The 24729-nt window shown below is 39.8% G+C and overlaps 1 protein-coding gene across 1 annotated transcript in view; it reads right to left on the bottom strand.

Annotated features, from left to right (window-relative positions):
* Positions 1-24729, bottom strand: part of GRID1 (glutamate ionotropic receptor delta type subunit 1) — a 549473-nt gene that overhangs the window by 308878 nt on the left and 215866 nt on the right. Inside the window, exon 3 of the mRNA XM_054207026.1 lies at positions 14992-15276. Coding sequence (XP_054063001.1) covers positions 14992-15276 — 285 coding nt within the window. The remainder of the gene's footprint in view (positions 1-14991; positions 15277-24729) is intronic.

Raw genomic sequence — 24729 nt, forward strand, 5'->3', positions numbered from 1 at the left:
GGGCTGAACTTCAGCTCACCATAGCCATCAACTTCCTTTGTGATAAATAGTTATCCCTTTTAAAGGAGCAAACAAATCTAACACCACCACCACCCTGCCCCACACCTGAGACCTGAACATTTGATAAAAGCTGTGGAAAAGTCACAGCAAGACAGATGTGAACATTCCTTGGTCTTAGTATTAGATTTAGGACTGCTGCAATCCATGGGATAACTGGAAGGTTGTGGGCCAATGCATGTAAACCTGACTGATGAAGGCCATGTGCAAACTACTCTGATTGATACGAACAAGGTGCATTAAAGTCTGATTAACTGATTTGGGCCAGGATTCATATGACTGATGAGGACATCTACATGCAAGTATGGTTGGTAGGAGTATATATAAATCCTTCTCCGTGTGGATCTGCAGTCTCCTGAGACATTAGACTGAAACAGGGAAGATTCCATTAAATTCCAGTAAAATTAAGTTTTGCCACATTTTTTAAAAACGTAAAAGCATGTCCAAATGGCAAAATAGTCACTGGACCAAGCACTTAGATCACGTTAAAAACCAATGGAACTTGCTCATCACCCTGCCATTGGACCTCCAAAAACTTCTCCTTGGAAATTAAATAAAGTTCAAAGCATAGAGACAAAGCATCTTGCCAGCTTCTGTGGTCTTTAAGTTTAAGAATTATTTTGGCTTTATTTTGTTTTAAAGATACAACATTTCATATCAACAGGTCAAGTTCTGTAAGAGACACCCCACAATAAGACAGGCTGTAGGGAGATTCCGGTGTCTGAAAACATGGCTACATCCTACACAAGATTTTCTAATGAAAAACTTGTTTGTGGATGCATTTACACATTTCAAATAAATAAACTAGAAATTAACATCACACATTGCCATTGCTATACAATTACCACAGTAATTAACAGCAATAAACACTAAATGTTTAAAATCCTTCTTTCAGATCATTATCAGAGTCTTTCCTTTTTCCTTAAAAAATAAAATAAAAAAAGAAAGGCTATTTTCCCCTAACAAAAGATCTCTTTAGTACATAAGCAGCCATCCTCCCACCCAAGACATATGGGAAAGAAAGTTATTTGCATCTAGCCCCACAGGTCTCCTTTTGCTTGCCAATTTCCAGTCTTTAAATCATTATTAAGGGGAAAAAAACATTTAGCTGCTAATTTTTGTTAGCATGTTTTGCTAAAGAGAATACTCAATATCAATTCCTCATAGCAGCATTTCAAACAGATGATTTTTTTTTTTTTTTTCAGTTAGGTGGGTAATATAAATAAAAACATTCAGGAACACATTGATCTAAACATCTCCAAAATCACTGACATTTACACACAAAAGCCGTAGGTATCCTTACCTCCTAATTTTCTAATAAGTCCATGACAAAAAAAACGTCCCTATAGATTCTGCTGGAGCAATATTTGAAAAACAGCAGCGACCACAAATAAGAGGAAATTCGACTAGGCTTTTGCTTTTCTAAACAATCATTCAGAATCCCCAGATGGTTCTCCTGATGTTCTAACACTTAAGCTTTCATCGTTATTAAGAAACAAAGATCTAATTAGCTATTGTTTTGCAAGATAGCAAGGGTAATCTTTCTTCCTACATTAATATTAAAAGCCTGCAATGAAAATGCACTCCTCTCCTGCAAAGGGTCAAAGCTTCTCAAATACTCCCCCCTGCCCCAGATCATTATTAGTTTTGTAAGGATTTTCCTTTCCCTCAGGGGGCACTGCCAGCCCTTCTGCAGCAGAAGGGTCTCAAATTTGTCTGGTTTCACTATAAAGTGATTAATAGCCACAGTGCACAGAAGAATAAATTTCATGAAGTCCCAAGAAAAGGAAAAGGCCACCTTCAGAGGAATTTTTTAAAAGCGAACAAGAGAAAGGCACATGTTGCATTAGCCATGGCAAAATTCAATTTTTTTCGGCAGATCTTAAGAAAGCACATTGACTGCTGTAGATCAAGGTTTTCAAAAACCATTTTAGAGATGGTTTACTCTATCCCAATCCATTATTCATTCTAATAACAGCGAGTCTTCCTGACATCAGCAAGATAAAACACAGAAGGTTAAACACTGGAACTTTAGCAACAAACCCTTTTCCTGAGCAATGGCAGTCATGAGTCCTGTGGTTTTGTGTTTGATGGTTGGATTACCTCATATTTAATAATGTCTAATTAAAACTTTTAGCACACTTGAATCTTCTATAAGACCTTTTTCTTTTGGGATTCCCTGACTGTCAAACCCGAGGGAGCACCTGCTGATGTTGGGCTGATTCTTTGCTGTCTAATAGTTTGCCACTGAGTTCCCAGGGCAACCTTTTGCACAGCAGGAATTTGGACCACTCCCTTGTGTTTACCACCTATTTTTTTTGAAATTTACAGAAAAGTCTTGAGGCCTCAATTAGCTTGGTTTGAAAGTGGTGAACAATATCAAAATTATTCAAGACACAAGCAGCCAGACAGACGATCTCACATGTGCAGAGTATAATCGCAGAAGCCATATTTTTTTCAGGAAAGAAGTAAAATTCAACACAAACTGAACAATCCAGTCCTTGCATACATGTAGACAGCCTGTTCTGCAAACAGTTGTATGTGTTTCAATCGGAGGTTATATTTAGCCTTTACAGGCCCTCTATTCAGTCTAAAGATAGAGCACTTGGCACACACATGCATTTTGCAGGATAGGAGCCGACACAGTCCCGCAGGCCTCCTGGCATGGATGGTATCGGGCTCTGCCGCTTAAAAGTGCCTCATGCAGGTGTTTCCTCACATCAGGCAGACCTTTCTGCCACAGGATTCAAACTCAGGAGTCATTCTGAGTATTTTAGATAGGCTATAAATTCTCCAGTTCCATTCCTGGGATTACTCATTTCTATCTGAATTTCAAGGAGACTATTCACTCATTTAGATTTACACTGGTACCTCAGTTCTTGCGTAATTAGAGAATCACGTACATGTCCTTTCACTGACAAAGAAAGTAATAAAGTTTTCATCTTTATTCTCTATTATTTAAAACAACACAATCCAGATTCTATAATGTAAACAACAAAACAAAACTCAATCGACAAAACAAACTTCCTTCTCTCTTTCCCCCCCAAATGAAGCTTTTAGTTAAGTTTTAAGCTGTATTTTTTTTAAGTATACTGCAATGAAGTTGCTGAGCCAGTGAAATTAAGCCCTTCTACCACTGTCACTACACAAGCTAAGCCCATAAAGGGAAGCAGCCAAATCTCACTAACTTTGTAGTTTTCACTCTTGTCACTTAAGTCTAGTAAGCGTTTTTTTCAATCACATCATGTTATAAACCATCAAATGGTTTTCTGATGCAGCTGTCTGAAGAGGCCCTAAATGTCTTATTGTTCTCTGACAAAACCACAAACATTCAAGATTTCTATTATTGCTAATTAGCTAATTTTCTGTCTGTTACTGTTGCACAGCAGGAGTTATGAAACCAGATCCAAAGTGAACTGGCTAAATTATAGTAATGCAAACAGAGTGTATTACTGGATACTCCGTAAAAGCCTACAAATACAAGGTCTGCTTCAGTTCTGCATACAGAGATGGACAGAAAACACAGAAGTAGTGAAGAACGGGAGAACGGTGCCAAAAGGTGCACCACTATGAGCTTGGGAGGGAAGTGGACAGTCTGAGATTCCACCAAAAAAAAACCAACGCTTCTGTCACCTAACAACATTACTACAATTACAGCAGCATAACATCTTCCTGTGGACAGTTTGTGGTTACTGAGAGGGTTCTGTACTTGCCAAACTCACTTGTCTCTGGGGTTCCAACCCCTTCTGTTACCATCTTTTGTAATTTTGTTCCTTTCCAACGGTGCAAGTAGGATTTGAGAGAAAGAATACTTAAATAAATCTGTCACCAGTACTCAGTCAACCCCATTAATTGGCCAATAATCCAACATTTAAAGTCTCCCTCTTTCTTTGCCTCCCACCCTTCCTGGTGCACGGCTGCCCTTGTTAATTCCTCTTTTAGTACCGTAATATATTGTTTCGCTTAATTGTGGCTTGTCCAGACTTCGGTGACTGCACAAGATGGGAGAGAATAAAAGATATAAACCACCACAAAGACTCCCACAGATAATACTTTGTACAGCAGGGACAGAGTATATCACCAAATATTGCTTGCTAAAGTGAGAGAGAACGTGCCTTGGGCACCAGAACTATCATCTGCAGTCCGTGCTATTTTTTATTTATTTATTTTAAAATTTGATGAGCTTTTATATACTTTCATACAAGGTAATCATAACACAGCATCCTTCATGCGGAGCACCAGGGAAGATCTTCACTCAAAATTAAAGCACACTGCTGTTCCTTCAGCCAACAGGATTTCTATTACACCACAAGTGCCTTGTGGGGTATCCAGCTAGGTGTTGGTGCTCAGGCTGCGCTGACTTATGAACACAATGCCAGAATTTGACCTTTAATTATTCTTCCGCAGCAGGGGGGATTCATATTCCTACTTAAAAAAATAAATGGCAGACAGACAGTTCCTTCCTGTAAAGATTCAGTCATTTGAAGGATAAAGGTGATTACAGAGAAGTGTTGGTTCTAGTTAATGGATTATTCTTTTCTTAACAAAGTTTCCTTGATGTTATACTATGGCTTTTGGAAGACACGATATATCTTAATTCCTGTTAATGGCAATGTCAAATATTTTAATATCAGTGGGTCAAAGCGAAATGACTTTCAAAATCACTGAGGAGTTGCATTAGGACAAATGAGATCTCTGGGTTATGGTCCGTAATGCAAGGAAGGCATTTGGTATTTCAGACACTGAATATTTCTGGGTCTTTTTGTTATAAGCATAACAATCATTCTTCCACGGCATAGTTTCTCTATTTTCCTCACTCCGCTTGGGTTCTTTGCCACAAAGATATTTTGCTGCTGATATAAGCAAATAGTGGCTAGAGGCAGACCAGAGGAAATCACGATCCCATTGGAAATGAAATTCAAGCCAGCCATAATATATACCAGAGCTGAATTACTATCCTGAGCTCCCTTCCAAGTCTGCTATGTGACAGCTGAAGATTTATCCAGCCAAGGCTTCGATTCTTACTGATAGATGAGATAAGCTGCTGGGAAATGGGGACCATCAATAGTTCCTGACCTCGTAAGGCCTTCCAATGATGAACTAAACTACTGCCTCCAAACAGTGTAACGGCAGCTATATTTCCATTCAGAGCTCTCCCATTTCAAGGAACCATCAATGAAATTATTGCAAGACATATCCCCACTTAATTTTCTTCTCTTTCTTGAAGCCCTCCATGAGTCTGCCATATGTTTGTTAGAAATAGCCTATTTGGGTCTTGATTACTAAAGTGAGAGATATGAAAAAAAAAAATATCCAGTATTAAAAGGATCTCTGTAGGACTCACTGTTCCCCAGTAATGAGACTAATCCTATTTATTCAATTTGTACACAAAAAATAATGCATTATTTCCATTTAAACAAATGCTATAATAACATGATGAATATTAGATCACTCTCCAGTGGAACTCAGACATCCAGATTACATTCCTAATGGGCTCTGACTCTGAATAATCCAAATTGTGAAGCCTTTTTTCCTCCACTTTTTATTTAATTCTTCACAGTCTAATGATGCATTTGCTTCTAAAATGATTGAAGTAACTCTTAAAATAACTCCCGAAGCAACAGATCTAAACATTAAATACACCAGGAAATAAACGCAGAAGGCACAAAAGTCCTGCGCAGCACAATTCAAGGAAGAGCAAAACTCTGCTACCTATGCACACCTCTGGCCAGGAAGGGAACCTTGCATAGCTTGGCAGCTATGCTAGACATTAAAAACAAGTTTCAGAACCTTACTGAAATCAACGCAAGATGCCTAGTTTGTAGTCACACAAATATCTTAGCGGTCCAACAGTGCCCATGTCTCTGCAATTTTTATACAATGGAACAAGCACAGCCACCTCATCTTGTAGGATGATGCATTAAACTGTAAATTGCTCAGCTGCTGTGATAAAAGAACCTCACTAAATGGACAGTTTAATGTAAAGCCATAAAGGTAGTGTATCACACAGATAACTTCAGTATATACTGAGTGTACAGCCTGGGGTTCTGCTCTGAGCCCAGACAACTCCAAGTGCTTTGAGATCCACACAGTTGAGGGGGTCTCCACAGTTTCACACCGAGTACTTCTTAAGAGAGGGAGTATCGAGATGGAAACTTGTACAATAGAAATCCCAAGAGTCCTTCACTGACAGAAAGTCATATTTCTTCATTTTCTACAATTTCCTGATTTAATAACCTCCTAGGCAGACTACAGAACTTATCTTTGCATCTATCTCCGCCTGGAAAAAAAAAAAAAAAAAAAAAAAAAATCAGTCAAGCTTTGCTTATCCTTCTTGATCATTGCCCCTGTTTTTTTCAGCTAAGGAAAAGTATCTTGCTTTCCTGCTTGCTGTTACAAATTAACAGATTATCTTGCATTTCCATGAGGGCTCAGAGAACGGCCCTTGTGTTTAATTCACAGTATGAATGATACTTATTTCATATTCCACGGAGATCACTGCAGTACAGACTGTTTACAGTCTGAACTTGTCTTTTCCAAAAAAAAAAAAAAGAAGGAAAAAGAAATTGTGGCTTCACATTTAAATGCAATCTTCGATTGCACGGATCAGATCTTTCCAGTTCCCGGATGCTGAACAAAAGGCTGGCTCTGTCTTATAATTTTCCTACATTATGTATACACAAATGCAGTAGTGTACCACTTTACAAATGCATGAATATATCACAAGCATATGAATACTGTGCAGGAGTGGTAATAGTACGAATTTATTGATAGACACACCATATGTAGAAAACCATTTTGACCCTCAGGGCTCTCTCGAAATTACATTCCCTGCCATACTTTTCCTTTAAAAAGATTTCAGGAGTTTTACATTCATTGTGGTCCTCAAGATTAATCCCTTCTACAAAGACAATGACTAATAACGTTATCTCTTCTGTAATATACTCAGCCACCATGCTTTACAAGCAGAGGAGAAACAAAAATAAAGCTTCAGAGTACATTCAGTCGCCGTTTATTATCAATCAGCACAGAAAAGGAATAGTCCTGGCCTAAGCGCCAGCCCCAGCCTATGGGTGCTGAAGAAAGCCAGCAAACCCACCAAAAAGCTTAGCCATAAGAAAAATAAAGAAATAAAGCACAGTATCTAAATACAAAACATAAGAGGAGGAGAAGGAATGGGATTTCTGTCTCAATAAGGAAGACAGAGCAGTGATGGGTATAACAAAAATATTCCTCCATCCAGGAGGAAAGCCAAAGTCCTGCCCAGGATGGCATCAGAAAGATTACTAGGAGGGACCAGGCAAAGGCAGGAAGGGAGCAGAGGCAATACATTCCCTTGCTTCCATATATGAACTCATGTATACATTTACTCGCAAACATACACACACTCCTATACCACTTCCCTTGAAATCCATACATAAATATAGGTGTGTGCATCCATATATGTGTAGTCTCTCCCTCTCCCCTACCACTTTCCATGAAAGACAAGAGAAACTGGGAACCTATTCACCAAAGTTCATCACATATCTCAATATGTGAATATATTTTCTCAGAATGATACTACTACTGCCTTAAGCCCTACATACAACCTCCCGGACAGACTTCTATCCTTCTGCTGTTCAATTTCCAGCTATGCATTTATTGAACAATTTCTAAATGGATGTATAAACATTCACTCTCTAACAAATGGGAACTAAAGTGACTCCCTTCTGGAATTAGTTCCTCAGATTCCCTGCTCAAGTACACCAAATCGTCCTTACATTTTTCCTTGTCATTCGCACGTGCCTGAACAAACAGTTTAGCCTTACGCCACGGCTTGAAAAGTCAAGAGATTCAAACTACCATCAGTCAGGGAAAGAAAGTCCAAGAACTTAGGACCTTCTACAGATGACATCTACAATTTTCAAAGACCTCTCTGTTCAAAATGAATTAATTTGCACCCTCCAGTTCCAGGCTGCTGAACTTTGCACTGTCTTTAGACAGTGTGAGCTGTATTATGAAACATTTCTCTGTTTCAGAATATAAAGGGGAAAAAACAGAGTCACCAATAGCCACTAGCCTCTGCAAAGTTGAGCCTGGAGACTGTTACAATGAGTTGAAAGAGAGACAGTAAAGAATGCACAATGAATGCCTTCAGGACTAGATTAATAATCACTTTTGACCAGATGACTGAGCTGAAAAACCAGTGGAAAACTGCTTCTAATAAAGTCTTTAATTTTTTCGTAAGCTTCCCCCCAGAAATATACTTCTGAAGTCTTTTAAAATACAAACTGATTTTAAAAATAACTGCTTTGAATAATGAGTGCAAGACTTCTGTTTTCAGAGTATCACTCCATGGTATTTTTGATTTTTCAAAAGAACTAGCATCCTCTCTCTGCAAAACATTTTCAAACTATTTGAAAGGTCAAAATTATTTCCTTAACTTGCCTTGAATTTATGAGTGAGAAAAGTTGCCTGAAACTTACTGTCCAAAGATCTCTGACTGGCTTCTACTGCCGTTGACTGTCCAGGTAGGTTAGCACTCATTCAGATTAAAGGCTTTACCATAACTTTAAGATCATTTGTATATCGTATCAGGCACTGTCCCAAAAGTACTTAGTGAATAGCTTTTATGGGAAACAACCTCTGTCCACTGCTCCCATAAACCTGCGAGGAATTAGGGGGAGTTAGAGAGGGGGAGGTCTTACTTCTGCTATTAGCACACTTACTCATACACCTTAAAAATCAAAGTACTAAAATTAATTTATAAGTAATAATTTGAAGTGAAATTGACTTTCTTTAATTACATTTACTGTTATATACTGTGATGAATTACTAAATAAAAAAAATACTATCAAAAATGACAAAAATCCATGCTTAACTTAAGTAGGCCAATTACCTTAAGTGCTGCTACAGTCAGAAAAGTGATTCAAGGATAAACATGGGAACACACAATGCCATTTCTTCAATAGCTTCCAGATCAAATTCAATGTAACGGTCAAAGGGTCAATTTTTTTCCCCTCTACCCCATGGCATCACAAACTCCCCATGGGACTTGGAAAACTTGGCTGAATGCTTTCTTTTCTGGCATTCTCTGCAGCAGCAATGATGATTATACACTGTTATGAGACACGCTCTTTTCACAGGAAAGCTTTCGTGTTTTCCAGGTAGAAACTGAAGATTTTATATTAGTCTGGAGTCTCAACATCCAGCATCCCTAGTTATGTGTGAATAACCAGGCAGAGCAGAATTTGTGTAGAATAAATGCTCCGAGGATTCTGTTCACTGTTGGATGAAAAGGCTCTTACGCCCAGTCTGTTCCTCCCTTTATTATCTTACACAGCAGCATCAAGGACAGATGTCCCAGGATTCCCTCCCTAAGTCATTGCTGTTGCAGACTGATGACCTTAAAGAAGTTATGTTTCTCTGTGGCTGGCTGCTTAAACTCTATACATTTTACTATTGAAACATAGCAATTGCAATTCAATCTTCTGTGCAACAGTTCCAGCTGGGATGCCCCAACCAACCGAGAAACACACGCAAACTCAACCATGTAGCACATGCAGAAAAAGTGTAACACTTTCTGGTAGTGTCAGATTTGCTGAACAGGCAACATACCAACACATGCAGTTGGTTCAGCACTTCTCAAGCGCCAGATTCCCTGTATTTGCATTAAACAAGGCATGCTCACTGGAAAAGCCTGTAGAGAAATATGGCAGCCCCAGTGATGCAGAAGTGGTTGTCTGGCAGCTGAGATAATGATGCAGGGAGCAGAAGATAACTTATGCTACACTGACAAGAATAAAAGAAATCTTAAAGAGAAAGTAGAGCCGGTAAGATGAAAGTAACTTATGTGCAAACGTTCTATTTTGCTTTTGTTGTGACAGCCAATGCTTTGCATCACAACTAATTTGCACATGGATTATGTAAAAGCATGCATTTCTCAATTTTCATTACCATATTCATTTGCAAATTAAATAACTGCAAGAGTAATGGCCTGTACAAAGGGACCTTTACAAAGGAGAGACCATCCCAGGACCAATAGCTAGTTGTAAAACTATTGATAGCTTAATTGCTGTAACTTCCAATCCAGGGTGAGGCCCTTGACAGGCAGGACTCAGAAATAAAGCTGCCGTGTAATTGCTGTAGGAAACAAAACTTCCCAGGAAACTCATCACATTGAAAACCCAAGTGCTTTCTACACAGAAAGATTCATCAGGAAGCATTCAAAATTAGTGTGGCTTCAAGAATCATAATAAAAAAAAAAATCTCTAATCTTTAAAAGAAAAAAATCAATAAATCGTGGGTTTTCTTTTTTCCCCCTGTAGGAACAAAGTTCCATAAATGGATTTGAAACGTCCAAAATTCTTCAAAAGTTTCTTCTGTAAAACTTTTGTACAACACTTTTCTAAACCACACAACACTCACTTCTTGACACCAAAATTTAAGAATAAAATATTACAGCTCCCTTTCACAGGTCTAATACCATTTTCATTGACAAAATGGAGTCATTAAAAAAACCTGTTTTATCTTACATTTTGTGATCTGGGTATGTGCGCATGTATTCAGGAAAGCAGAGAGACTCAATATGACCACAGCGAAAAAGTGTTTTTCAACAGTAAGATTAATCTAGTGAAAACATAGCTATTACTCGCGTTTCTTTTCAGAAACATGACTCGGTATTCCTCATTGTTTTCATTTTCACATCCAGCTTCCAAAATCCTTCTCAAGTCCTTCCTCTAACCATACATCTTTTTATTTGCTCACCCTAGATGCACACTTTCAATGTTTATTACCCAACTTCATCCTACTGTGGGGGCAGCACCCACTGCTTTTAACCTATACTTATTTTACAGCTCGGTAAGATTCTTTATGAAACTTGCCACGCTACCAATTTTTGTGTCAGAAAATTTGATTACTGATGCTTCTACATCCAGGAGGTCAGCACAATAAAACATTCAACTTCCCAGCAGGCCTTTACACACTGATATAATGTACGTAGAGGCACAAAAGCTCTCCTATAGAAGAAAAAAACAGTTCAAAACACATCGGTGCAGCTGAAGCTTTCTAGGGTGACACAACAGATCTGGCTTCTGTTGCAGGTTCTTCAACAGGTGGGTAGACCAATTTCCACAGAGCATTGCCTGACAGCCATTGATAACCTTGGGTCAAATGCTTTTTTTCTCCCAGAACATTCATGCCAAATACCATGATTTAGCACGGGATTTTCACAAAGACATTTAAAGTAAAATAGTGTATTTAACATGACCCTGGTCCCTTGAGATCTTACTGGAATTGCCTTATTCCTGAACATGCCATTTAATTCTGTTGCCTAAAGAATTTCTAAAGAAATTTCAAACACCACTTCAGTTACACTGGGAGGAAGGTTTTTCTTTCCATTTCACAGATGGGAAAAGGAAGCACACAGGGGCTAGAAAGCCTTCTCAAGATGACATGGCAAAGAACAGCAGGGACAGAGAGTGGGCTCAGTCTGTCTCATTCTGACCTCGAGCTCCAACAGCTCTACAACACATTAGCAAGAGAGGAGACTTGTCATCTTAGCTATAACTTACTTGACTTAATACAGTGCCTAACCATCATTATCATATCAGGCAGCAGTCTCATCAGCAGAAAGCTCCCATTGCGATCAAGGGGGAGTAGATTTCTGTGCATCTTCTGAAAAGATGCACAAACCGTAAATGAGAGAAGTGGAAAAACAAGGGCTGAGTCATGAAGATGCAGTATCTATGTGAACCTTGATCTTTCCTTGTACAAATACAGGAGAACTGTATGGATATATATCAACTGACCTTTCCCCCATTGGTACTGCTCAGTACGAGAACAGTGTATCATCGAGAAGAGTTTGAATGCTGCGACTGTCAAGTCTGTGGTCTTTGAAAGGTCATTTCTCAAGAACCAAGCTATTACCCATTCCTTGCTATTATCCATTTCTTCACCACAAGTGATGAAATCTAAAAGCTGGCTTCAGTTAGGTGGAATGCCACAGTTTATGCCTTGCTTTTACTAATTTAGCAATCTTCTTTTAATCTTTCCTATGAAATCTCTTTATTTCTTATTACAGAATTTAAGGCATTTTACTGGAAAGGACCATATTATTTCATATACTATTGTGCATACAGATTGCTATCTGTAGCTTCAGTGTAAAACAAGGCACATTTTATCGTAAGCACAACAATATTAAGGGTTGTTAGGTTGTTCAGTGACTAGTCTGTATTTCTAATTGCCAAGTCTGTTACTCTTCCTTAATTTAGCCAGCACAGAAATTATAATCCAAAATGTATGTTTGATGAGGGACAAGTAATTCATGAGGTAAATAATTTTCAGCTCCAGCACAGCACAGCATTACTATAAACATGGGACTTCTTTAAACTGTGCAATGTTATTTTGTCATCAGAAAACCTAACTGTTTCCACAAGGAGGACACCAAGGGATTGGCCGATTTTTAGAGATCAGCAGATGGACAAATTAAAACATTACTCAAGGGGATAGTATAACTTCCAGAGAGCAGGTAGAGGAAGACCATACATTACAGTAAACCACAAAAGCTCAGTACGTGAAACTGTTCGTAATCATAAACACATGTTCTTCAAGTGACCTCGCTCCTCGTGGGCAGTGGTCAGCTCCTGCACATTGACCTGGGAAGCGTTGCTGGCGACGCGTAAGCACGGCTCTGCTGAAGGTAACTAATGAGGGCAGTAGGCATGCCCTGGGACCCAGGCTGCTGCTCTTCAGCTCAGCGTGCAATATCCCAGGAACGAGGTTATTTGTCCCCTATTCACCAATGCCTGCCCAGAGCTGGCAAGGGTCAGTTGGCTTCTCTCCAGCAACTCCTCCCACCGAATTCTCACAAAAAAAGTCCTTCTAGTGGAATTAATGTAAGAGGGTTGTTGCATCCGAGAGGAAGAGGAGAGGAAACAGCTGCAATACGCAACATGCTCTCCACTGGAAGGAACAGAATGCCTGTGGCAATTTTCCACCTCCTTTAGTGTCTGTCTTACTGGTACAGATTGAAGGTCAGTCTGTGATAAATGGAAAAGATAAATTTGATCATAACTGAATTCACAGAGCATGTGAATTAAGGGTTTCAGGATTTGGTACAAAGATGTTAACCCTTTGCAAAAAGGCAAACACCCACAGATACACTACTGGAGTAAGCAATACCATCATGCAGTAACCAGGCTTGCTACCAGGGAAAATGGGTAACAGCAGTTTGTACATAGAGCATCTGGGGTGTTACCAGGGCCAGGATTCCCAGTGGTTGAAAGATCCCCAACTCAAGCAGTTTTGAAAGGTTAAAGCTACAAATCAGCAGGAAAGAAACATGGGTAACTATCAAAGGACATTTGCAAGACATCCTCTTAAGAATTTTTTATTATTTTTTTTTTCATTCTTGGAACTAACTGCTAGAATAATGCTAACTTTTTAAGCCTAATCCTCTTCTACAGAGCAACTTTCTCATCACTACCAGAAGGTCACCAAAAGAACACGTACCACACACATCATGGGTTTTGCTTTCAAAGTATTCACTGGTCAAGCATTACATAGGACAGGAATTACATGGCGGTTTATTTGCTGGGTTGCTGGATTTTTGAGTCTACAGATTAACTGTACAAGTATCGAGGCATCCTTCTCATGCTTAAAATAATTCTATATAATTAAAAGGATGTTACAGCCTCGGTTGATTTCCCACTTAAAACCACTCTCATCATCTTCAGTCTACCTATTAAAGAAACACCAAGTGACATCTCTGACAACTGAGAACAGAAAGCAGCAACCAAGGCTTCCAGAACTCATTCGAGCTCAGGTCCCTTTCATCAGCTCCCCCTGCCCCCTTTTTTTTTTTTTTTCTTTTAAACCAAGAGTACCCCAGCTTCAAAACAAGAGATGTTATTTCTCTCTGATTCACCATTGAAAATCTGTCATTGTATAGAGAAAATGCAAATAAAGATCTGTTTTGCAATTGTGGAAGACTATGTATAAAATGTAAACTATATGTGCAGATACACATAAGATTATTTTTCCAACTGCAGTTTAACCTTAATTTCCTTTCTTTGTATTCTGTTCATAGTACGTCATCACACCAAAAGCATACGCATCACATTTTATACCAAAAGTGTTTGCGGGGTTTAAAACATACTACAGAAAATTTATTTTCCCCATTACAGATCATATATCCTAAGAGAGTACTGAAAATACCACAAGTTAAACATATGGAACAGTGCTCATATAAGTTGAGCGGGGGGGGGGGAGTGGGAAATTAAAAAAAGTTATGCACACAATTCCCTTTCACTCTGAGAGCTTGTCACAATGAGAGATTTATTTTTCATTGCTTCTCTATGCCCATCATAACGTACTAAATTTTCTTGTGCAGAGACTCTTTCTCCTCAAGTTTCAGCCCAAAGTAAAAGTTTTTCTGAAGGAAATGCATCAGATGTAGTCAAAATGCTAAGTCTATTTTTTGGTTTAATGCCAGGAATAATATCACTATGAAATTTAGTCCAAATGGAGAATGGTGTGAGGAAGCATGTGAAAAAAAGATACGGTAATAGTTATTGTGGGAATTAATTTTTAAAGAGAACAGTACTCAGCTTTGATAGAAAGCATTTTCTGGGAATGGGTAGAGGCCGTGTTGAACTTCCTTGCACAGCTATGTGACCCCTGCCAATCAATGTCAACACTTTATTAATATTTTACTGAAAAAGTGTGAGATGATTCAAACTTTGGCTGTCTTGGTAGGTGTTGCTAAGCAACTTTGCTGCTTATCTAAGAACTAGTTTTCACAGCAACCTATCCTTCAAACCAAAGGCCTGCATCCACTTGAAACACTTTCCCCTTTGTCAATGAAGATCCCACCCCTCCCTTTATATTTTCCTCTCCGTTTCCCACTTGAAAGAAATAAATTTAATACTGTCTGAAATTCTCCATTTTACTTACCATAATCACTGTCATAAAATACTATGAATTTCTGCCACCGCAGCTCAGTGACCAGTTTCAGCATAACATCATTGAGGCGGACGGGCGGACGGGCAGCCAGCGTGTACTCCTCCTCCTCCAGGCTGGGGTTCAGGTGGCAGGCGGTGCGTGGGGAGCCTCCCGTGTTGCGCTGGACAAAAAGGTGTGGGATGTGCATGGCATCCGTCAGGGACTGCAGGGCGTTTGCCGAGGCACAGCCAGTGGACGTCACTAAGGCTAAGATCCCCAGGGTCATCAGGTCGCAGGCTGGAGAAGACAAGAAATAAATAAAGCAGGGTTAGAACACGCTCAACAATTCCTTTGACCAACCTAGATGCTAAGAAGGGAACAAGACAGGCTTTGCCCTTGCTATTAACACAGATTTCTGTTACAGTATCAGCTGAAGCCTTTAGAGATAGGTCCTGTACCTTTACAGTAGGAGACAGTATCTGCAATCCATACCGATAAGACAAAGTTAAGGACAGATAACATTACTCCTGTCATTTCTTCAAACAGCAGCTAATGCGATTGGACATTATGACCCTTGCTTCAGGTCATTACTGGTGGAAACAGGAATTTAAATCCCATCTTTTAAAACCCACTTCACTGCTTTCACCTCTTAATCATTGTTTTGCACACTGGATGAGGACTTTGGACAATAAAGAGCAATTTCAGTTTCAAGGATTTGTCTTATACAATAGACTTTTGAAGGATTATTAAATTGATGAAAAAACATTCACCGTGTGTCTCAGAGCAATGAAGAAACAACAAAGGCACTCGTTAGAACAAAGGCAACTTGTGGATGACTAAACAATTCTTAATAACACTCTAGCTGCCTTTAAAAAGATCTGGAAAAGCACATGCCATTTAAAAACACAGCATATACGTTTGAGCCCATCTGCTTTTGAGAATGAAGCGTTAGGTGAGTTTGAGACACAGGCCATGCTGGTTGGGCAGCACTGGGCAGCCTTGCTCTGACGCTCAGGACACGGGGCAGCCTCTCGCATGACTCCTCCAGGTAAGACAACCTGATATTCAGCTAGGATTGGAAAAATGTTTCCCCAGTTATAACTCAGCAGCTCTTCTGTCAGTGGTGGTGGTAAGACTACAAGGCTGATGCCCATTTTCACTAAACCTCTTGAACAAGCAGCAGCAAAGTTGGCCCCTGAGAGCTCAGCACAGCGAGTGCTCATAGGTGAGCGGCTGCAGCAGCCCCAAGGGTCCCCCAGGGGCACCTTCTCATCCTTTGAGGAGGGCTGGGGGAGAGCTCAGGGTTTCATTACATGTTTCAGTCCCCAAGCAACCACCCACACAAGCAGAGCCTGCCCAAAGGAAAGACTGCTTCCCCAGGACAGAGGCCCACCATCACAAAGCCAGACAGGAGGTGACCAGAGATGCTCCACAGCCCAACTGCAGCCTGCCTGAGCTTATAACAGTGAATAAACAAAAGAGCCTCCAGGTGCAATTCAGAGCCCCTGCGGGCCATGCAGAGTAGCTGAGCGGGAAATTTGGCTTCCAGATGGAGAGAGGAGGCTGCCCACACTGGTGCTTCCCAGTGGCACGTGCTGTGGGACTGCCGGGGCACACGTCCGGTGCGATCACGCAGAAGAGACACATTGCCACCCTGCTACTGACCATCCACAGTCCGCTGGGGGACATGGACTGAGCAGAAAGGTAGGAAAGTGAACACAATGTATTAAAAGGATTTATTTTTCCCCCTCTAAACACTTTTAAGTATAGCTCCACTTTCACAGGCCAAAAAGTCAAAGGCAATGGACAGGTTATGAATAATTAATAGTAATTAACAGTTAATTATCAATTAATATTAATTACACAAAGCTACAGTAATTAAATACATTAAACTGTTTCTAATGCAACCAATGAACCATTTCACCAAATACCTTCTTAGACCAGACAGAAAATAAATACATTTCACTTTGATATGGGATAACAGAAGGAAAATGTTTGATCTTCTCTATGCATGGAATAGTCAACATGTATCCTAATGCAACGGAGAAAGATGAAGTGCTTTTAAAATTATTTCCTTGATGGTCTTTACAATAAACATATGTCAGCTGCATTATCTAAATTTACTCTGTGTTGATTATAGTTATATGAAATTGTTCATTGTTTTTTCTGAGAGCTGACCTGATTTAACAGCAGGGAGGCATTACATTTGCCAAATGGGAGACCCAGGTTCGGGAACAGATTTGATTTCCCAGGCTTCTTGCCAGAGAAAACTGAACATGTCATACAGGTAATTTATTTAGTCACAGTAGGGGAGGGAAAAGAGAAGTGGGAACAGAGGGAGAGAACAGCAGAGCTGAGCTATAAACCCCTGCAGAGATCACCAACCAGCGAGCTTTGCTGTCACTGAGGGTAAGAGAAGCAAGCCACACGGGTCTGTAGGAGGAACAATTTACTTGCAAAGCAGACAGAAGGAGAGAAAAAACAAAGCCCTTTCTGACAGGAGGCTGCATTCAGAGAGTCACTTATTTGTGGAATACAGAGCTGATGGCCAATTGTATAACAAGAGATAACTTCATTCGGTGGTTGGCACTAATCAAAAGCTGCTCACTTATTAGCAGCAAAAAGACCGGAGATACAACAGACCACAGCAAATGGACCCCCTTATCTGCCAGCACAGCCCACCGAACACAGCTGAAATATCTCAGCAAAGACTGGTTTGGGTGAGGCATTTTCCCAGTGTTTTGCAATTTGTGTCAATGGGTTAAAATGAAGAATTAGTCAATACGCTTCTACATTCTGATATTTTGACAATTGGTTATGTTCTGCCTGAAGGCATGTGCTACACAGTAAGTGTTATCTCCTCTTGCCTCTCTGTTTTGAGATGGTAGAGTAGGCAATAAAAACGGGAACGACCAAGGAAAGTTTTCATATTTTCTGAATTGCTTGCTTTAGTCAAATAACAGAACGTGAAATAGAACATGTCATATTTCTAATAGAAGACTTCCACTATATAAAAATACGATGGATTCCAAGAAGTTCAACCTCTCCACACTTGTTACACTGAAGGGTGAGAATAGGCTTTTAGCACATACAGGAAAAAAAAGTATTACTTTCTACATGAGTAACGGAATGGGGAACAACTACATAGCAGACTCCAATTCATTAAAAAAATCATTAACTCTTAAGACATCCTGAAATTACTGAGCAAGAGAATGTTCAAGGATTATTCAATACCAAAAGAAAACTCTGGTGACATTTTTTTAGGATTTCCCCCCATACGCCTGTGCTTTCTTGCATAAAAAAAAAAAAATTTGTGACAGACGTGCTCACCAAGCCACTGTCCATTATTTACCTGAACTCATGGCTAACTGGGGAGGTCCCAATGGACTGGAGGGTAGCAAATGTAGCACACATCTACAAGAAAGGCAGAAAGGAGGATCCAGGAAACTATAGGCCTGTCTGTCTGACCTCGGTAGCAGGGAAGGTCATGGAGCAGATCATCTTGAGTGCCATTACATCTCATATAATGGACAAGCAGGGGATCAGGCCTAGTCAGCATGGGTTTATGAGAGGCAGGTCCTGCCTGACGAACCTGATCTCCTATGACAAGATGACCCGATTATTGGATGAGGGAAAGGCTGTAGACATTGTCTACCTGGACTTTCGAAAAGCATTTGACACTGATCCCCATAGAATTCTCATGGAAAAACTGGCGCCTCATGGCCTGGATGAGCATACGATCTGCTGGATCAAGCACTGGCTGGATGGATGGTCCCAAAGGGTGGTCAATGGAGTTAAATCCAGCTGGCGGCCGGTCACAAGTGGTGTCCCTCAGGGCTCAGTGTTGGGACCATTTCTGTTTAACATCTTTATTGACAACCTTGATAAGGACATAGACTGTATCATCAGCAAGTTTGCAAATGACACCAAGTTAAGCGGGAGTGTTGATCTACATGAGGATAGGGAGGCTCTACAGAGAGACTTGGATTGATTGGACTGATGGGCCAATGCTAACGGTGTGAGCTTCAACAAGGCCAAGTACCAGGTCCTGCACTTGGGCCACAACAACCCCATGCATCGCTACAGGCTTGGGGAAGTGTGGCTGGAGAGCTGCCTGGCAGAAAAGGACCTGGGGGTTCTAATTGACAAGCAACTGAATACGAGCCAGCAGTGTGCCCAGGTGGCCAAGAAAGCCCATGGCATCCTGGCTTGTATTAGAAATAATGTGACCAGCAGAAGGAGGGAGGTGACTGTCCCCCTGTACTCAACACTGGTGAGGACACACCTTGAGTATTGTGTCCAGTTTTGGTCACCTCAATACAAGAGAGATATCGAGGTGCTGGAGCAAGTGCAGAGGAGGGCAACAAAGCTGGTGAAGGGCCTGCAGAATAAATCTTATGAGGAGCCATTGAAGGAGCTGGGACTGTTTAGTTTGAGGAAGAGGAGGCTGAGGGGAGACCTCATCGCTCTCTACAACTACTTGAAAGGCCACTGTAGAGGGGTTGGTGCCGGTCTCTTCTCACAGGTAATTAGCGATCGAACAAGAGGGAATGGCTTCAAGCTGCAGCAGGGTAGGTTTAGGCTGGACATTAGGAAAAAATTCTTCACAGAAAGAGTGGTTAGACACTGGAACAGGCTGCCCAGGGAGGTGGTGGAGTCACCATCCCTGGATGTGTTTAAGACTCATTTAGATGTGGTGTTATGGGGTATGGTGTAGGGGAGAACTTTGTAGAGTGGGATTGATGGTTGGACTCGATGATCCCAAGGGTCTTTTCCAACCTAAATAATTCTATGAGAAAAGATGTGTAATTTTCTATTTTACTTCATACTAGCTATGGATTTTCAGCAACAATCAAGCATTCTTGACTCTGTGACTCAGTAAATCACTAATTGTGTATGTCAGTTGCAACTTCATAAGCACTCAAAAGAACCTGCAATTTTTGCGCATGAATTTCATAACCCTCATCTTGATTTCCTTAAAGCTGAAATACAGAGATTTCAAGTACCTTGGTTCATGTCAACCCACTAACATAAGGAAAAGGGGAATCAAAACACCCCAAGATCTTTAATGATCTTTAATTACTATAGTCGTAATAATTTAACATTGTTATAACTAAGATGCTTTCATATTTATTTATCCTGTAGATAGATTTACATAGATGAGTTTCAAGAAATAATGCTTTCAAAGTATTTGTTCCACAGATAAAGACACAACGTTCTAGCAATCCTGTCCCCAGATTTCACTGCTATTTGTACAGCAATAGTTATTAGTTTATTCTACTGAATGCCTTCATCGCCATCAGGCTTCATTTTAAGAAGATACCAACGTCCTACAAGCCATATAGTATGAAATGTGCACTTTAACATAATGAAAACATGAACATGACAATGCCTAAAGAATAAATCTGCATTCATCTATTTGAGTAGCTTAAATTACATCACGATAGTTGTTCATTAGTGTGGACTCCATCAACCGACCATCTCTCAAGCTTGCGTATTTCCCAAATTATTGTTTAATCCAGTTTTCAGTTGTTTCAGTGAAGTACCTCTCCTAACGTATTATTTTGAAGTCTGTTTTCAGAAACTCCCCTTTCCATATCTGCTTGACATTTTACATCTTGAACTGTTACTTCCATTACAGAGTTTCACAAGACACTGTCTGCTCTCTTCTCCATCTATTGCCTTGGCTTTTTCCATTTAGCTTCTCCGTGTTATCCCTCCCATGATGTTGGCAGAAGTAACACAAATTAATATACTTTGGGCATTTTCTAACATCCATTTGTCTAACTCGACTTTTACATCATAGCAATACATATTGAAAGTTTCTCTCATTCTGTGACTGACATCTCTAACTTCAGTCATATCCCATTAAGACCACACTTAAGCCTGGAAGAGCAGCTATTATTTTGCAGACTGCACGTTATCCATATGACCTTTTTTAAGCAGTGGAACTCCTCATGGCGCACGAGATGATGCAAGGAGTCTGCTTTGCTACAGTCATGTTTAAGGTCTTGCTCTTCTACCATTGCCTTGTGTATTGCCATGCTATTTCTGAAGACAGGTGCAGATGGCAAAGTCCTGATTTGGCACCATCTTCATAGGGATATTTGCATTAAGAGCTTTAGCTCAGATCACTCTGTAATTAAATCCCCCTCTCTCCAAACTGCAGGGAATCAAAATACTCCAAGAGAAACTGTTATCTTGCTCCTGGCAACATGACAATATGACCATCTTTCAGTCTCCCTTTCAGTGGTTTCCTATTATTCAGAAAAGGGTAGAAACTTGTTCCTTTGTTTCCACAATTATCAATAGACCAGCTGCCACTGTAATTGCGGATCTAACAATATATCCACCTACTGGCATTCACACTGCCTCTTCAAACTTCAATGCCTTTCTGTCTCTCACTTCTGTGTATCACTATAGCTGGTCCTACCCACTTTGGACACCATCTGATCATATCTGATAAGTCCTCTCTGAACCGTTTTTTATTTTTACTTGAAATTCTTTATTCCTTTTCAGTTTGACTAACCCTTAGGAGCTCTTTACTGCACTGCAAATAGAGAATCATCCTAATCACAAATAACTTGCATTTTAAAAAAATTCACTGTTTGAAAATTGAGAGGTTGCAGCTTTTTTGCTCAGAAAGATTTTCAAATGAAGAAAGAGAACTTCAGATCTGGCAAGAGAATGGAAATCCAGCCACACTGCATATACCTGATATTTCTGGTGTAGTACTCTGCAATGAAATGATTAACAAAGTTGGCAGTTAAGTGTTTGTAATTAGGTTTCAAAGCTACCGTCCTGCTGAGATGAGATGAGGGAGTTCATCCTTGCCTTCATGCTATTGTCTCAGTCAATCTGCCAGAAAACTAATTTTTCACATTGTTTATCTTGGAAAACCAGTAGGGAAAAAAAAAATCATTTTATCATTAAAACATCAAATTCCAGAAAACACAGCAAACTGGGGATGGGGGGAGTGGGGAATCCATTTCAGGAATACAAATCCTAATATTCCATGAGATTATCAAGGCCTGTAATTTATTCTGCTGAAAGTGCATAGTTAGCAAATCTACCAACCAGACGAGCAAGCAGATACAGAGTATCATGTTGTATATACAAAAAAAACCCACAAGGAACTAGCTATTGTATTATTCATGTGCACAAAATTTAATCAGCAACTTGGTTCATTAGTCAATTTATATATAAACAGATACACATTACAAAAGTTTCGGGTGAACCACTAGGATAGCAAAAAATTAGGAGCTAAAAATATATCGGTTCAGAAAGCTGATAAGCTGTATCTTTAATCAAGATGTAAGGTCTGTGGGAAGCACATCCGTAGAGGTATTCTTAAATTAAATGGAAAAAGTCCGTCCAGGAGGTTTGTCTGGAGCACCAAGATGAGATAGAAAGGATGACAATAGAAGGAAGACGACTAGGAAAATTAACCCTCTGCCCCCCACAACCAGGGCAACTCCTACTATTGGTGAATTAAGGACAACATCAAAATCGGTCATCTAAGCACTAGTTCAACCTGATGCTTCACTAAATGGGGTTTCCCCAAATAATATTTTTTCCTTACTTTACATTTTATGACGTTTGCTTACACTTCAGCTCCTTCATTAACTGAGAAAGACAATTCATAATGAATTTGCATCATTGGCACCTAATGTTATGCTATGCAGCTGTCCTTCCTTTGGATACTCAGCAATAAACATTCTTCTTTGTTCCGTTTCTGTAAGCTTTTACTTACCTTTATGTTCTGCACTTACACTATGTTTCTTCAAATAAATAAGTATTTATTATTTTTGTTATGAAAACCCTCCACAAAGCTATAGTTACTTGTCACAGAATAACTGTTAATACAGAGAAAAGATAAATGTGGACAGCAAAAATCTTTTATGTAGGACTTCTATTGCTGTATCACCTTATACATAGCGAGGATGAGTATTTCTTAGTCCATTACACAGACCTTCAATCGAAACAAAATGCATCTTAAAACAAGAAAGCAATTTCACAATTAGTCCACTGTGGTTTGATGCAAAAATCAAAGCAACCAAAACCCCTAACTACTCCAACTTAGGCACGTATGGGTTTTGCATATAACATTTGAGAACAATAAATATTTCCTCCCTTTCATTTAAACAGCTCTTCTTCTGCATCTGGGACCAGGATACAGGCATTCTTAGGTCCCACAGTCCTTGATGTGACTATTTTGAAAGCCACAGGAAAGTCTGACAGAGCCTCACCATAGTTCCTGATGGCACCCGGCTTGCTAGCATTCAGAGCTCAAACATGATGCCAAGTCTTCCACCAGAGATGAGAATTTCAAATCATGAAAGTATTCCCCATGTATGATAATGCATTGTGAGAAGGACCTTGGAGAGCATCTGTGACTAGCCTGGCTTCAAAACACAAATGTGACCACTGACGAATACTGCGGAGACTCTTGCAATAAACAAAAAAATAAATAAATAACCAGTCTGAGAAACAAAGAGGACAGATCATGCCTGAAGTTTGTCAGATAGATAACACTCTTTCTGGACTTTGCAGAAACACAATGTAAACATAAACCAAAAGAACCATGTACCCAACACAAAGACAGAGCAAACTCTAAAGTTCGCCTCCTCAAAACCCCAATTTTCTAGAGTGTCACATCAAACAAACCTCCCTACATGTGTCCTTTTTCTGAAGCCATGAAACCCATACTGGGAAGAATTCACAATAGGTAAGTGCAGGGCTCTCTCCAGTTGCAGGAAGCCAAGTACACCTTCTCCTGCCAGCTCACAAGCTCAGAAAGAATGTCAAAATCTGACACACACCCCATATTGCCAGATCATCTCCGGACAAGATGCTGATGCTTTCCGTTGTGTAAATATGTATGGTGTAATGTCCTTAAGTAATTTGCAACAGCAATAAAACTTGGGGCCACGGTCCCTAAAAATCACAGACTTACAGCACCAAAGCTAAAAAACAAATAAGCCAACCTGTAGCAGGATCATTAGCATCTACACACAGACAAGACACTGCCGGAGAGGCACAAACTACCATTAACTCCATGAAAATTAGAGAAGCTCATTGCTGACCTGTGGCAGGCTTGAATTTTTCATTTTCGGGCAATTATGGAGGAAAACTGGTATTTGTCATTGTGAGCCATCCTTGGTGTTTTTTCTGCTACTTAGTCTCCTAATAACTACCAACCAAAACCATTCCACTAGATAATATATTGAAAAAACTGAATAATTACCATTTAGCCTGTTTTAGAATTCTTTCTCCATCCTTCGTTATCTCTTTTTTTTTTTTCTTAGAAAACACGAAACAAAGGAATCTTAGGTGTTTTTCTTATCAACTGAATCTTAGCAATGGGAATAGGGCTGGTCGGTCAGTTGATAAATACTTCCTTTTTTTTCTTTTAGAAAAGCTTATCATAAATTGAACGAGTAAATTCCTATAGCTGGACACTTCACTCTCCAACTTAGGTAAAATTCTCAATGGGACAGCTCAAAGCACTTTGTGATCCAAAAATTAGATACGCATCATCGCTTACGTTTTCTAATATAATGATGATTATTTCAGTATGCCATCAGTTATGAGGAAAATATTCCAGAAAGCCAGCACATACATTCAAGACAACCTGTACTTACGTATATTAGGGTGCACATTTGAGTGTATGTGTAATCAGGATATCAGAACATCCTTGACAAAGCAGCATCTAAAAACACCTCAAAGGCCAAGGAGAGCATGAGATTT

This window comes from Rissa tridactyla, chromosome 6 (assembly GCF_028500815.1).
Source record: "Rissa tridactyla isolate bRisTri1 chromosome 6, bRisTri1.patW.cur.20221130, whole genome shotgun sequence".
In the NCBI taxonomy this organism is placed as follows: domain Eukaryota; kingdom Metazoa; phylum Chordata; class Aves; order Charadriiformes; family Laridae; genus Rissa; species Rissa tridactyla.